The sequence below is a fragment of the Cydia fagiglandana genome, chromosome 17, assembly GCF_963556715.1.
Source record: "Cydia fagiglandana chromosome 17, ilCydFagi1.1, whole genome shotgun sequence".
Lineage (NCBI taxonomy): Eukaryota > Metazoa > Arthropoda > Insecta > Lepidoptera > Tortricidae > Cydia > Cydia fagiglandana.
The window spans coordinates 6,112,364-6,125,842 of NC_085948.1; the positions used below are offsets into that span (position 1 = coordinate 6,112,364).

The 13,479-nt window shown below is 34.6% G+C and overlaps 1 protein-coding gene across 1 annotated transcript in view; it reads right to left on the bottom strand.

The window, feature by feature from the left end:
- Positions 1 to 13,082, bottom strand: part of LOC134672986 (uncharacterized) — a 41,034-nt gene extending 27,952 nt beyond the window's left edge. The window contains exon 1 of the mRNA XM_063530945.1: positions 12,962 to 13,082. Coding sequence (XP_063387015.1) covers positions 12,962 to 12,964 — 3 coding nt within the window. The 5' untranslated portion in view covers positions 12,965 to 13,082. The remainder of the gene's footprint in view (positions 1 to 12,961) is intronic.
- Positions 13,083 to 13,479: the final 397 nt, after the last annotated feature.

A 13,479-nucleotide genomic window follows, 5' to 3' on the forward strand; every position in this document is an offset into this window, starting at 1 on the left:
TGCCGCCAGCGGGAAATTTTATTTATTATTATAAAATTAAATATTCGTTTCGTGTTCAAACACACAGCTACCACTCACACTAAGCTCTATTCAGTCGTGGGTAAATTAAAAAAAAAAACAAAAACAAAGGAATATATATAATCAGCTTTTATCAGTAGCAACTTGTAACGTCATCTTTACTTGATTGTATTTAATCGCCCGAATACCTAATTATTAGTCTCACGTTTAGGTCTTTCATAGATTAAGTAATAAAATTAAATTACTGTAATTCCTTTGTTTACTATTAGGCGGTACGTGCTCGCGGTAAAATCGAATTTGTGTTGGTTTTGACCACCAGCACTAATTAGTCCACTAATAAACATCTAAAGTGCCGCTGTTATCGAGACTGCGATTCAGTAAGGTCTCTGCGATCAAGCAATACGAAACGAAAATGTCACGAAGAGGCAACTGCCCGATTCGAACTGAAATATAGGTACGTCAATTAATAAATCTAGAAACGATATGGATTAGATGTGCCAGTGTCTAAAGTGACGTCTTTCAACAGCGACGAATCTATGTTTACTATTGAAATAAATATGTAGCATAAATATTTCGTCGGGTGACAAGCAAAAGTCACTAAGTACCACCACATGTTCATAGCCACAGTGAACCATATTAGTACTAAAAGAAGGTCGATTTTTGTTTAATTTTTTTTTTGTAATTACAGGGTGGCCCAAAAATACGTTGACAACGTTTTCTCTAATTATTTAATTAAGTACTTAGGTACATAACTAGTACAGAATATAAGTTAAAAATTAAAACTCCACTCTTTTTATGCAACAAAAATTAATTGTCTTCAAAATAGCCTCCTTTCACGTTGATACACAAACGCAAACGTTTGTTAAAATTTTCACCAAAATGCCGCACCCTGGGGTTTCTTAAACTTTTTGCGGTCACGGACCATTTTCACAATTTAAACAATTCCACTTGGTATAAAAATATTTTAGGAAAAATTCACTTTTATTATTAGTTTACACTTTAGGTATCGTCAAATTTAGTACAATATTTCCTACTAAGTATGTTTTCAGTAGGTAACTGACCTACTGTGGACCCCCGATAAATATGCCATGGAACCCTGCTTTAAACGTTTTAACAAGCAGATCCATGGACAATTTTGGAACGTCTTCCTTGGTCACCGCGTACAAGGACAAGGTAAAACGATAAAATTTTACAATCGTACTATAGCGATCTATGAATAATGATTTGAGATGTAACGATAGCGATTGATACGGAGTACTACTGAGGTAACAAAATTGCACCATAAATGGGCTTCCGCTAGGTAACGATCAAAACTATATAGATTAAAACGGGTGCCTACAAATAGTGACCAGTAGGTACTTAAAACCACTTTGGAGTTGAGTACCTACCCATCCCATAACCCATACCCATACCTACTAAGAAAACGACTACAAAAAATTACATGGTGATTCGTGTCTTTAGATTTTACTCTTATACCTTATACCTAGTTACATACTCTTTTAGTAATAAATATGACCAATAACCCTGAGTCCTAATTAACCGTATTTTTTGTATAGAATCTGATTCGTATAACAAGTAGATCCGATAGCCATTGGAAAATGACTGGAATACTTCCAATGAATTTAAATAGGAATGGTAATAGCGGACGTCCGTGTGTCAGCCATTTTTGTCCAGCGTGCGTTTGACGCGCTTAATTAATTTCATAATTATTCGCTAATTGGTTTGATTTTCCGATCTTTAATAATATTTCGTGTTGCGGGATAGCATTGTGTTTTCAAATTTGCCCGTGTAGAAATGTTGTTTTTTAATATGCATTTTGTGTGTTGTTTTAACTCTACAGCGAGTGGAATTTATAATAACACGTTTTTTGCAATTGCATATCTGAATTTATTCATGAATAAATTATATAAAAATGCATTTAGAATTAGTCATCACCCAGGAACATTAACTTCTCATAACGTTTAGTTAATTTCTATATACATAAGTAGCTTCTTTTAAAAGTCGGTTGAAAATATATAGATGCTTATAAAATCATATGCGTTGCTGTTGTCATGAACAAATAATTAAGCTTAGATTAAGTGCTCACCCCATACATAGATGATAAACCCCATTTATAAGGGAGTGTTCAGAAAAAAGTGTACCCAATTAGCATGACTAATTAAGAAAAGTTAATCGCTGTCAGTTTTGAGATTTAAGCTAAATAAGTATTAAGTTCAAAGCGAGTTTTAAACTTATTAACAAAACCTCCTATAAAACTTATCACTATACCTTATAAAACAAGTCCTCCGCCGCGTCTGTCTGTTTGCATGTTTGTGTGTATGTCCGCGATAAACTCAAAAACTACTGAACGGATTTTCATGCGGTTTTCACCTATCAATAGAGTGGTTCTTTAGGAAAGTTTAAGTGTATAATTTGCTAAAGGGGCCCACTGATTAACAGTCCGCCGGACGGTATCGGCCTGTCAGTTGTTCGGTACTGTCAAAATTTTGTTCTACCTGACAGGCCGATACTGTCCGGTGGACTGTCAATCAGTGGGCCCCTTAACCCGTGCGAAGCCGGGGCCGGTCGCTAGTTATTATTATGTAAGGAAATTGATGTATGGAGTGAGCACTCTATGTTTGCTCATTTCTCTATGGTGTTGTACAAAAGCAAAGCTCTTATTGAGGCACAGCTAGATTGGAGCTGAGATGTTCTAGGAAGGTAATTTCTAGGAACTGTCGAGACTAGATCAGAATCTAGGTCACCCAGTGTACCGGTTAAGATGAATCGATCTTTGCGGACCGTCGACACGAACTCATGTCATATTCTGAGGACTTTCACATGCTCATATTCGGCCTTAATATTTGTCCCTTTTCTTAATAGGGTTGGGATAGATATTATATACAAAAAAAAACCACGCACACAACTAAACTCAACCAAATCAAAACAAAATAATGCAAATTAAAACGCATAGCTAAGCTGTGGAATGAACTGTCATCCGCGGTGTTTCGGGACTTAAACGAATCTTCATGAAAAGAGCTTACTCCCATTATATCATATTAGGCTATCATATTATATATCATATATTCATATTATATAATATTATATTAGGGTTTCATATTAGGCTTGCAACGCAATAACTTATGGTGTTGCGGGTGTCCATTGAATTTTCCTGCAGCCGCGAAAGCCGAAGACTGTTTTAAAGACGAAGTCGCAAGTTAAAGCGGAAGTTAATGTTTGGTTCGAAAATTCCCAATGCTTTTTTCCTCTTCGTGATGAGCAATATTAATCAAGTGTTTTTTTCTAAGAATCAATGTAGTGCAGGCCCCGGGTAGGTATTATTTATGTACAACGGCAAATACATTTAGATGCTGCTGTATATTTTATGTTCTCATAAATTACTTCAACAAAAACATTGGCATTTAGCTGACTTAAATATTTGCCTATTTTTACAGTACCTATTTTTTTATTATTTCAACTTAAAACTACGCAGCAATATCATTTCATTCCTTGTATAATCCTTGTATAAATAAGGCTCTACCTCAATATATTAATATAATTTTTTGCAGTGTTATTCGTAATAACGGGTTTGATTGCGTCACAAAAAAACTATGTCGGTGTTCAATGTTAATTGTGATAAATTGATGACATGATGACATGACCTGTTAAAATACGTATTAATTTATTTGTTATTTTGCTTAGGTAATATAATATAATACGCGACGTTCCACGGTAAAAGGTACCTTATGGCGACTGGCGCTTACGTCGCATAGCGCCGCAATAATAGCGGCGTTAATAATAACGTAAGCGCCAACCGCCATAAGGTACCTTTATCCGTGGGACGTCACATATAACTGTCCTGTTCTTTTTATCTGTACAAAAATATTATTGTTATTTACGATAGTAATTACACGAATAATGAAACGTTTAGCGTTTTGGAGGATGTTTTTGATGTGTGTCATGACAAGTATAAGTAACTTGTATATAAAATTCCTAACGCTTAAGCGACGCGTTAATTTGACGAATAGGTATTTAATATGATTCGTCTTCATATTTGACGATAGGTGTTTAAGTTAATGTAGGTATATCTGACTAGGTGCTAAAATATGTAGAAACGGTGCTTCTAGTAATAAATTAACACGCCAGAGAACCTGATCAGTTTATATTTAACATTGTTTGACACACTTTTCCACTTTAGATACCTATTCACTTTCTTTAGCGAATGGTGTCTATCGTTTAATATTATGTCACCTATAAAGTAAGGTAAGTAGGTATTCATTATGAAGGTATTTTATGTAAATATTTAAGTACATATTCATAAAGATCATATGGAGTATAGAGTAAAAGGAGCGAAATCTCTTATGGCAGAACAGTTGTAAAAGTGTCCAGCAGTCAGGTGTAAATATTTAATGGTTCCACATCTCTCCAGAGTAGCACTAAAGTAGTAGCTATTAAGGACGTAGGCGTTAGGCACTGGTCCTACCGCGAGCTAGTAAGCTATGAGCTATCGGCTATAAACACGAACAAAAGATAAGCGCTCCCGTGTAAATAAAAGAGACACGGCGATATTTATAGTTACTCGCCCAGCGGTGAGCTATAAATATCGCCGTGTCTCTTTTATTTACACGAGAGTGCTTGTCTTTTGTTCGTGTTTATAGCCGATAGCTCATAGCTTACTAGCTCGCGGTGGGACCAGTGCCTTAGGCGTTATTGACGGAGTGAAGTGCGCTGTCAATAATTTGAATTTTTTATCAAATATTCTAGGTATTGTAGCGCCACCTATTTAAGGTTTTTTGACGGACACTTTTTGGATACATGGAGATTGATTTCCTTTTACCTTCACCTTCAGTAATAAAGATGTTTACAGATGATTCTGTGTGGCTTTAACTGGCTACTATATATTATAAAAGACAATCCTAAGCATAGACTAAAGTAGTAGCTATTAAGGACGTAGGCGTTATTGACGGAGTGAAGTGCGCTGTCAATAATTTGATTTTTTTATCAAATATTCTAGGTATTGTAGCGCCACCTATTTAAGGTTTTTTGACGGACACTTTTTGGATACATGGAGATTGATTTCCTTTTACCTTCACCTTCAATAATAAAGATGTTTACAGATGATTCTGTGTGGCTTTAACTGGCTATTATATATTATAAAAGACAATCCTAAGCATAGAACCTAAAGTAACTAACATAGAATCTAGTGTCAGATAAAAATATCTTTGCAACTTTTGTTTACTCGCGACGGCGGTTATCTGTTTTCTCGTGGCATTTTATTAGGTACATGATGTAATCAAACCAAATACCTGCTGATAGTCAAGCGTACTTAGTTAATTACGGTAAATATTAGGTATGTTTTACTTGATTGCGTGTAAGATAAGTACCTATTATTAGGTACTGCACCTACTAAATGTTGTATAAAGCCACATTTACATGGCGCGCAAACTTGATTACCTCGTGTTGGTATAGAATGTATAAATCTGATTGTTTTTATGAGTTATTTGCTTTGTTTAACTTTTAGGGCTTCACTCCTTTTCATATGTACAGTCAAGGAATTTAAATTCCGACCCATTTCGTACTTTGTCACAGTGACAACCGTATGAGGTCTCTAGCGGCTTTCATATTGATTGTCAATGTGACAAAGTACGAAATGGGTCGGAATTTAAATTCCTTGACTGTATTTTTACGAGTAATTGTCAGAATCACGAATAAAATTGTGGCATTTATTATTTCTAATTTTGATATCACTTTTCGTATTCAGAATTACAAAATTAAACTGACGTTTGCCATCTAGAATATCAAATAAATTCGACGTTATTGATGATTTAAATGAACACTTTTTGGTTTGAAGTTACTTTTTGTACAGGTACAGTCACCTGCAATAATATGTTACTCTTCGGAGGCCGCAAAAATATCTGACACTGTCTTATTTGTAGAGCCATAAGAGCGTGTCACATATTTTTGCGGCCTTCGAAGAATAACATATTATTGCAGGTGACTGTACGGGTTCCAGGCTAAAAGTGATGTAATTTTACTGAATTTCTAATTCTGAATATGTACAAGAAAGGGTCAATCTACGATTTAACAAATACTTGAGTGTAGCAAATACTTTTCTTGAGTGTTAACTTAAATGTGTAAATTAAACATTATAATACTTAATGCATGCTGTGATTGCCTGTAAAGCAGGCTACTGACGAGCCTTCCAAATGGATGCCGTTTCAATGGATTCATCCAAATGGACGGCATCCTAATATTAAACATTGTACGTTTTTGACATTCACGGACCGATTCTGGATTGCAGCCACGCTATTTGGACTGTTGGAAGGCTCGTCAGTGGCTACCTTAAGTGGGGGAGCAATAATAAATGTGCCCTCTTAGTATGTTACTTATATTTAGTATGTAAATTGTATCTTCTGTTGGTGATCCTAATAAACAGAAACTCGATTTTTTATAATGGCGCAAAAAGTGATGAGGATTGTCGTTATAGACTGTTAAAAGTTAGTGAATAGTAATATGCGTTAGAACTAATGGCTATTTCAACTAATTGCGATCCATATAGACCCCTCTTCCATACGGACGGGACAGTCGTATACAATCTGCATTTGGCAGCTCTCTTGATCTTGCGTCTTAGCAGCCAATTGATATGCAAATCTAGGGACCAGCTTGCTGTTCGAAGTCATGTGGCTCGTAAAGTAATTGCAACGTTTCCTTACGTATTAGACGATTGAAATTTATTTTTGGTGCTCTGAAGAATCTTGAAAGAGTTTGATCACCTAAGGCCACATTACACAGAAGAAAAATATTGCATTAGCTTCAAGTTATTTACTCAAACGAAATGTGAACTCTTTGTCAAAGTAAAATCAACAACAATTACAATGGTTTTTATAACTGGCCACTTGATCTTTGATATTTTACTTACTGGATCTATTTACAAAACAAAATTAAATAAATATAATGTTTTTCTATTACAGTTACCTACCTACTTGTATCAGGTGTAAAGTAACACGTGCAACGAATTAAGCACTTATACATAAAAAATTGTCTACTTTATTCTACGCTATAGTATGTAATTATTAATAAAATTACGAGTATGTCATACCAGTAAATAAAGAAGATTGCCAACCCCCATACAACGCGGCGAGAATCGTCAATTTTGTAGATAGGTATGTCGTTACTAATATTATCTTTACATTTTAGGTATTTGCTATTTATAATTTTAAAACGTATTATTGGACTTGACTGTTATAGTTACAAAAAAAGATTTATAGCATAAATAAAGCATTTTAAGTTCTTAGAAGTAGTATAAAAATAGGTGTTAGGTATAACTAGATGGCGCCATTAAAAAAAATAAGCGTAAAATGGGATTATTGTACTTTTGTGCATACGTCAGTGGACAGGAAGTCTAATTTTACGTTAACAATTTATACGTAAACAGGTAAAATAGAAAATTAGCAAAAATACACGAGGAGATCGCAGTTTTGTATGGAAGTTGTTCGTCTTGGATTTGACTAGTCTCTGGTCGTATCCAATGAAGCCAATCATATCCTTGACAGTTAGTCACGATTAAATTCAACCAAGGAAATACGTGCAAAAATATATTGGAATTAAATTTGATACGGAACAAAAAAAGTTGTACGTCAGATTGCTGACCTGGCTGATTCTACTTACATTGTGATCCATGACCGTGAAGTTGCTCATTCGATGCGCAATTAAAAGAATCGTCACGTGAAATGGACTGTACCAATATTGTAAGTATTCTCTCTCTCTTCCTTCCTTGCCGTATCCGGCAATGGCGACTCCATCAACAATTCTTATCGGATTATGAAAAGCCCTAATGTGGCTCACAAAACCAAACTTTGTCTTGAAGATGCGGTCAAACGATGCGCAATGGAGTTGTCCAGTCGAGTTGTATTGTATTATGAGGAATAAGTATTACTTATAATTAAGTATCAAATTCTTTTTAAACCGGTCTTACAGGAAATTATACGGTGCGGTGTCAGAGGAATTACCACATGCGAATACTCGGACCCTGATTATGAAATCTGTTTCCTTTTGGGATTACCCCAGCGACGAAAAATATATAATATACATATATTAATAGCGGTATAAGGCAGGGGACCGATTTAAAATTCAGGCAATTGCGTATTGATAAGATGAGATCTGTCAAAAACATTCATTCAAGTTCACTAGCTATAAGGTAAGGTGGGGTAAGACTAACATAGGTTATTTTGCCCGCGGCAAGGCAAACAGTATGAGGATTCCATATAATTAAGTGATAGTCTTACCCCACCTTACCTTATAGTCGTAGTTGTTGGCATATGCCTATTCCCTCTACATATAACCACATCACAGTATATCGTTAAAGGTGCACGAAAATATGCGTTATATTATATAAATTAAATAATTAATAAATAGGGTGTAAATTAAAACGTACCAATAGATATGACGTATATACCTAGGTTTTAAGATAAGACCGTAAAGCTTGCCTAAGTTAACTTGTTATCAAAGATTGGACTCTAAGGATAATTAATCATTTTTAAAGTATCTGTTTAGGCCAGTCAAAATAGATCAAAAAAAGCGTTTTGAGGAATTAATTCCCAGCAAGCTGGAAATCATTTTAATACCTTCATTTGGTCCTAAATGCGTTTAATCTGAGTTTACTCCATCCCAGGAGGTGTGGATACATTTCGGGAGCCTTGGAAGATACATTTTATCTTGGATTGACAAAACCACTCGATGTAGAAGGAACCCAACGTCAAAATCAATGTTGCAAGCAAGGTTGTTGCAGATCAGATACTGGTAAAAAGTTTATCGGATACACGATTTTACGAAAAAAAAAGAAATACAAAGTGGCGGCAATTTTTAACGATGTTTGACTACAAATTTATATTAAAGTAATTTTCGGATTCTCAGATGTCAATTTTTATCAAGAGAAATTTTCCGTCGGAGGTAGGCACAGTTAGCCAAGAAAGTAGTATACCACTTTTCGACTCTAACATCTGATTGGTAGAGTCAAAAAGTAGTACACCACTTTCTTGGCTGACCGTACCTACCGTTATTGAACTACAAGCAAAAAACTAAAAATGACCAAAATTTTTTCCAGAACTCCTGGAATGGAGCAAACTCGGTTTACACTAATTTAGAACCAAATGAAGGTATTAAGACGATTTCCAGCTTGCTGGGAATTAATTCTTAGAAAAAATGTAATTTGATTGGCCTAGTTGTGTTTTTTTCATTTGCACTGTTTTTCTTTTTAGCATCCTATTGAAGTGAAAAATGTGAATTCCAGTAATAAAAGGAGATTCTCAATTCGCTTGAATTTTATTTTATTATTAATAATATTTTTGAATATTTCAAAAGACGTTTCGTCGAGGATAAATTTGTTACAAGGAAAAATAATGCTACCTCATAAAAAATGATGGCAGTTTTTCTAATAAGTTAGCTCTGTTACCGAGTTGTTTAGTGATTATAATTAAATGCTCAATGAGGGAATAAAAAACTTTGTACCTAATGGAAGAAGTCACGAGTCTCACGAATGAGTAGGTAATTTAAAAGAAAATGCAAGGTTATCAAATCATGTAAAAAAATAGCACCTTACTTTACATCTAATTGGTACAAGATAAGATAACATTTGATAACGACAAATACCTACTTAAATATAATAAATCACCTTTGATAAATATACTGATAAAACATTTGAATTCTTTCGGTGACATTAAACCCAATTATAATTTATGCAAAACAAATTTCCTACTTAAAAGAACATACTTGTATTGCATACATGCGATTTAGATGTAGGTGCATCTCTGGATCTTCATAAATATCTGGGAGACATATAAACACTCAAAAAAGCGCGTTTTCCCAGAGATAAGACCTAGCTATAAAACCCCCATATAGCAAATTTCATCGAAATCGTTAGTACAGTTTCCGAGATCCCCGAAATACCGGGTGTGCCCTGTAACACGAGCAAATAATTAAAACATAGATTGTACTCCTCAAACGATGACGCTTTTGTTCAACAAGTTTTAAAAATTATGATGTATTTAGAGTCCATACAAAATAAATATTATCTGCAATGGACGCCATCGCCACGCCATATCATTGTGATTGACGTTGCTTGTCAGTTGTCACGCCTTAGACATAACAAAATTCGCAATACATTGCGTCTTACTTTAAAGTGTATTAAAAATCAAACTACAAGTTATTTTTAAAAGTTGCTGAACAAATGTTGGTCAGTATGAGGAGTACAGCCTACAGTAAAATTTTTTGCTCGTATTACAGGTCACACCCGATATATAAATACATGAATAAATAAGTATAAAAGAATTACTCATTTTTAAGGTAGATATTAGATTATGAGGAAAAAAGTGTTTTGACAACAAAACCTGGAATGCTCTATTATTCCTATTGTATTATATCGTGAGGCGTCTTGTTGGCGGATAGACCTTAAGAAATTTCAACGTTATATCTATACCCGCCACCGATGACTGTGCGTTTTTTTAATAGCTCGTTTTAGAAGGTACGGTAAGGTACACACCATATAGTTTATTGGTAATTTGGTAATAATAAGTTATTTTTAAGTACTTATAAGTACTAAGCTGTTTTACATGGTGAAGGTAAAAATAACTTATTATACGTAAACTATATGGACTATGGACAAAAACTGTATGGATTATGAATAATTGCTCAAATTGCTGTTAGGTACCTATATATTTTGACCAGAGGTATATTCCACGCTTAGGCATTTAGAACTTATGTCACTTTATATACCGATTATGATCATTAACTAGACACTATGATACAGTATATATTTTTAATTTAGGCATTATAATTGTAAAAATTCTAAACTTATGTACTTAACTATTATAACTTAATACTTATATACCTGCAAACATATTAATAAAAATCCATACAAGAACTTGTGAAGGAGGGAAAACCGTGGGTCTGAAGACTCTCTGGGTTAACGTCTAGATGGGAACGCAAGCGGATAGAGCATGGTAAGGTACCGCATAAAATAGTATGTTACCTAATAATAGAGAAATACTATATAATAGATTGATTAATAAAAAAAGAGGGAAAAAAGGCCGTTGAATTGTCATAGTAATTTTCTCTGAATGCACCGAAGGCTCAATGTATAACAATATGCCTTTTTAGGTATAGCGAACAGGCTTAAAATTGCCAATAAAATTGAAGATGTTTTATATACTTATATGTAGTCAGCATTTTTTTGACATTGTGCCTGAAACCAGCTGCGATGCAGACATATTTGTATGCGACATCACCATCAGACACGCCTGCCAATTGTTTCAATTAAATAGTTACTCGTAACATATAGGTTTTTCTTTCTAACTGAAAAGGCCCACGTGTTTAGACGAAAATACTTATGACATGTTTATACCAATATTTTCTAAATAATAGTAACCTCAACCAAACCAGGCGTGGCTCACTTCGCGATTTCGTCGCTTTGCTACAGGTAGCTAAAACTCCATCCGTTCGACCCCAATTTTGGGGTTTGCCATAAGCCGCGCGTGGCGCTGTCGCCACCTAGCCACCATATCTGTGCTGATCGTGACAGACGCGTTTTGTTAGAGAGTGAGTCTTCTGTACCTAGTACTATTATTTATTCTGTGACCAAACCACAAGCAATTAAATAAAGAGTATTGCACTTTGCACCTTGCATTTTGATGACCGCGAGTTAAAAAGACAATTAACAACTAAAGATGCAATTTTATCAATAATCGATGACCTAAGTGTCCTAAGTAATTGAGTGGCTCGTTGTCACGTGTTTAATGCAGCGGTCGGCAACAAGCGGCCCGCGAACCTCACACTTGCGGCCCGCGAGCTTCCCTGGCTATTTTGTATGTAATATTGACAAAAGACAATGTCTGATAAAGTCATAAATATTAAAGAGGTGCGGCCCGCGTCAAATTTGTTAACTACTATTTGGCCCTTGGCTGCTAAAAGGTTGCCGACCACTGTTTTAATGCAATAAAACCTGAACAAGCATGGCTCTACGACCAATTTCCTTTTGACTTTTATATGTATAACAAAGAATAACAATTTTGCCTTTATATGTCCCACTGCTGGGCACAGGCCTCCTCTGAAGCACGAGAGGGTTTGGACTATAGTCCCCACGCTGGCTCAATGCGGGTTGGGAACTTCACATACACCTTTGAATTTCTTCGCAGGTGTATGCAGGTTTCCTCACAATGTTTTCCTTTACCGAAAAGCTAGTGGTAAATATCAAATGATATTCCGTACATAAGTTCCGAAAAATAATTAAATTTCTGGCTTGAACTTTTATATCTTTTAGCAAAAAAAATATGATGTTCTGAATTTTGGGGCATGCGTCCGCGAGTAAAACATGTGGAAGATTTATTTATTTTGTGAATTACGATTATTTATACAATAATTAAATTATACCCTAGGTCCAATGTTCGATTAAGGAATGTAAAAATAATAATAATACGAGAATAGGTTATAGTTGGACGTTTTTGTTAACTTTCGATAAATAAAAAAAACCATTTGGTTATGTGAGATTAAATTTTTATCGTATTTAATGTATATATATCTTGCACTATTTTATGACTTCAATAATTTTAAATTGCAAAAAATGTCCTGGGAAAACATGTGAACTAGTTGCATGTCAATTGTTCGTCTTTTTTATTATTACCTATTCGTAATTGTTTGGTGAGGTCGGCATAAACATTCAATTTTATTAAAAAAATAACGTATTATGTATGTAGTTTGCGTTTGTATATAATGTATGTTATATATATTTTGTGAATGTCTTAGGTTTTTTTGTCGTTATAAACACCCTGTAAACCGACAAAACCGTATAGGTATACATATAGGTTTTTCAATCATAAAAATTAGATCACACCAGTCACATGTTTCCATAATAAAAAAAAAACACATTTTTATTACACATCACAAATACCGATAAATATCACAGAACACTCACCATGATTAAAGTTTACACGCGACCGGTCCGCAACGCGCGTGCACTTCGCTCGGCGGTCAGTGCGAGACTGCCGGTACTATATCCATCTCGGCGCGTATGCGCATCTTCATTGATGATAATGATAACTTGATAACGCATTTCCCGCCTCGTTTGCATCTTGATTGCAATTCTGTTATCTTGCGTGAACTATTGAATTGGCCAAGGATTGTTTAAGGACGCAAATGGTTTGCTTGGTTAGGTATACCTGTATTAAAACTCTATTTTTTTTTTCGTTGTTTTTCTAATACCCTTTGCTCGTTACATTATCCCTAAAATTATGTTATTAAGGATAAATAAAAATAGAGAAATTTTTCAAAAATAAAAAATAAAAATAAAAGGAAAAGAAATGCCAAAAACAGATGGTAAGAGCATGAAAGTTACTTACCAAGCCGTGACAAAGATAAAAAGATAAAGATAAAAAATAGTTTATTCAAGTAGGCATATTACAATGCGCTTATGAACGTCAAATAAATTTACCG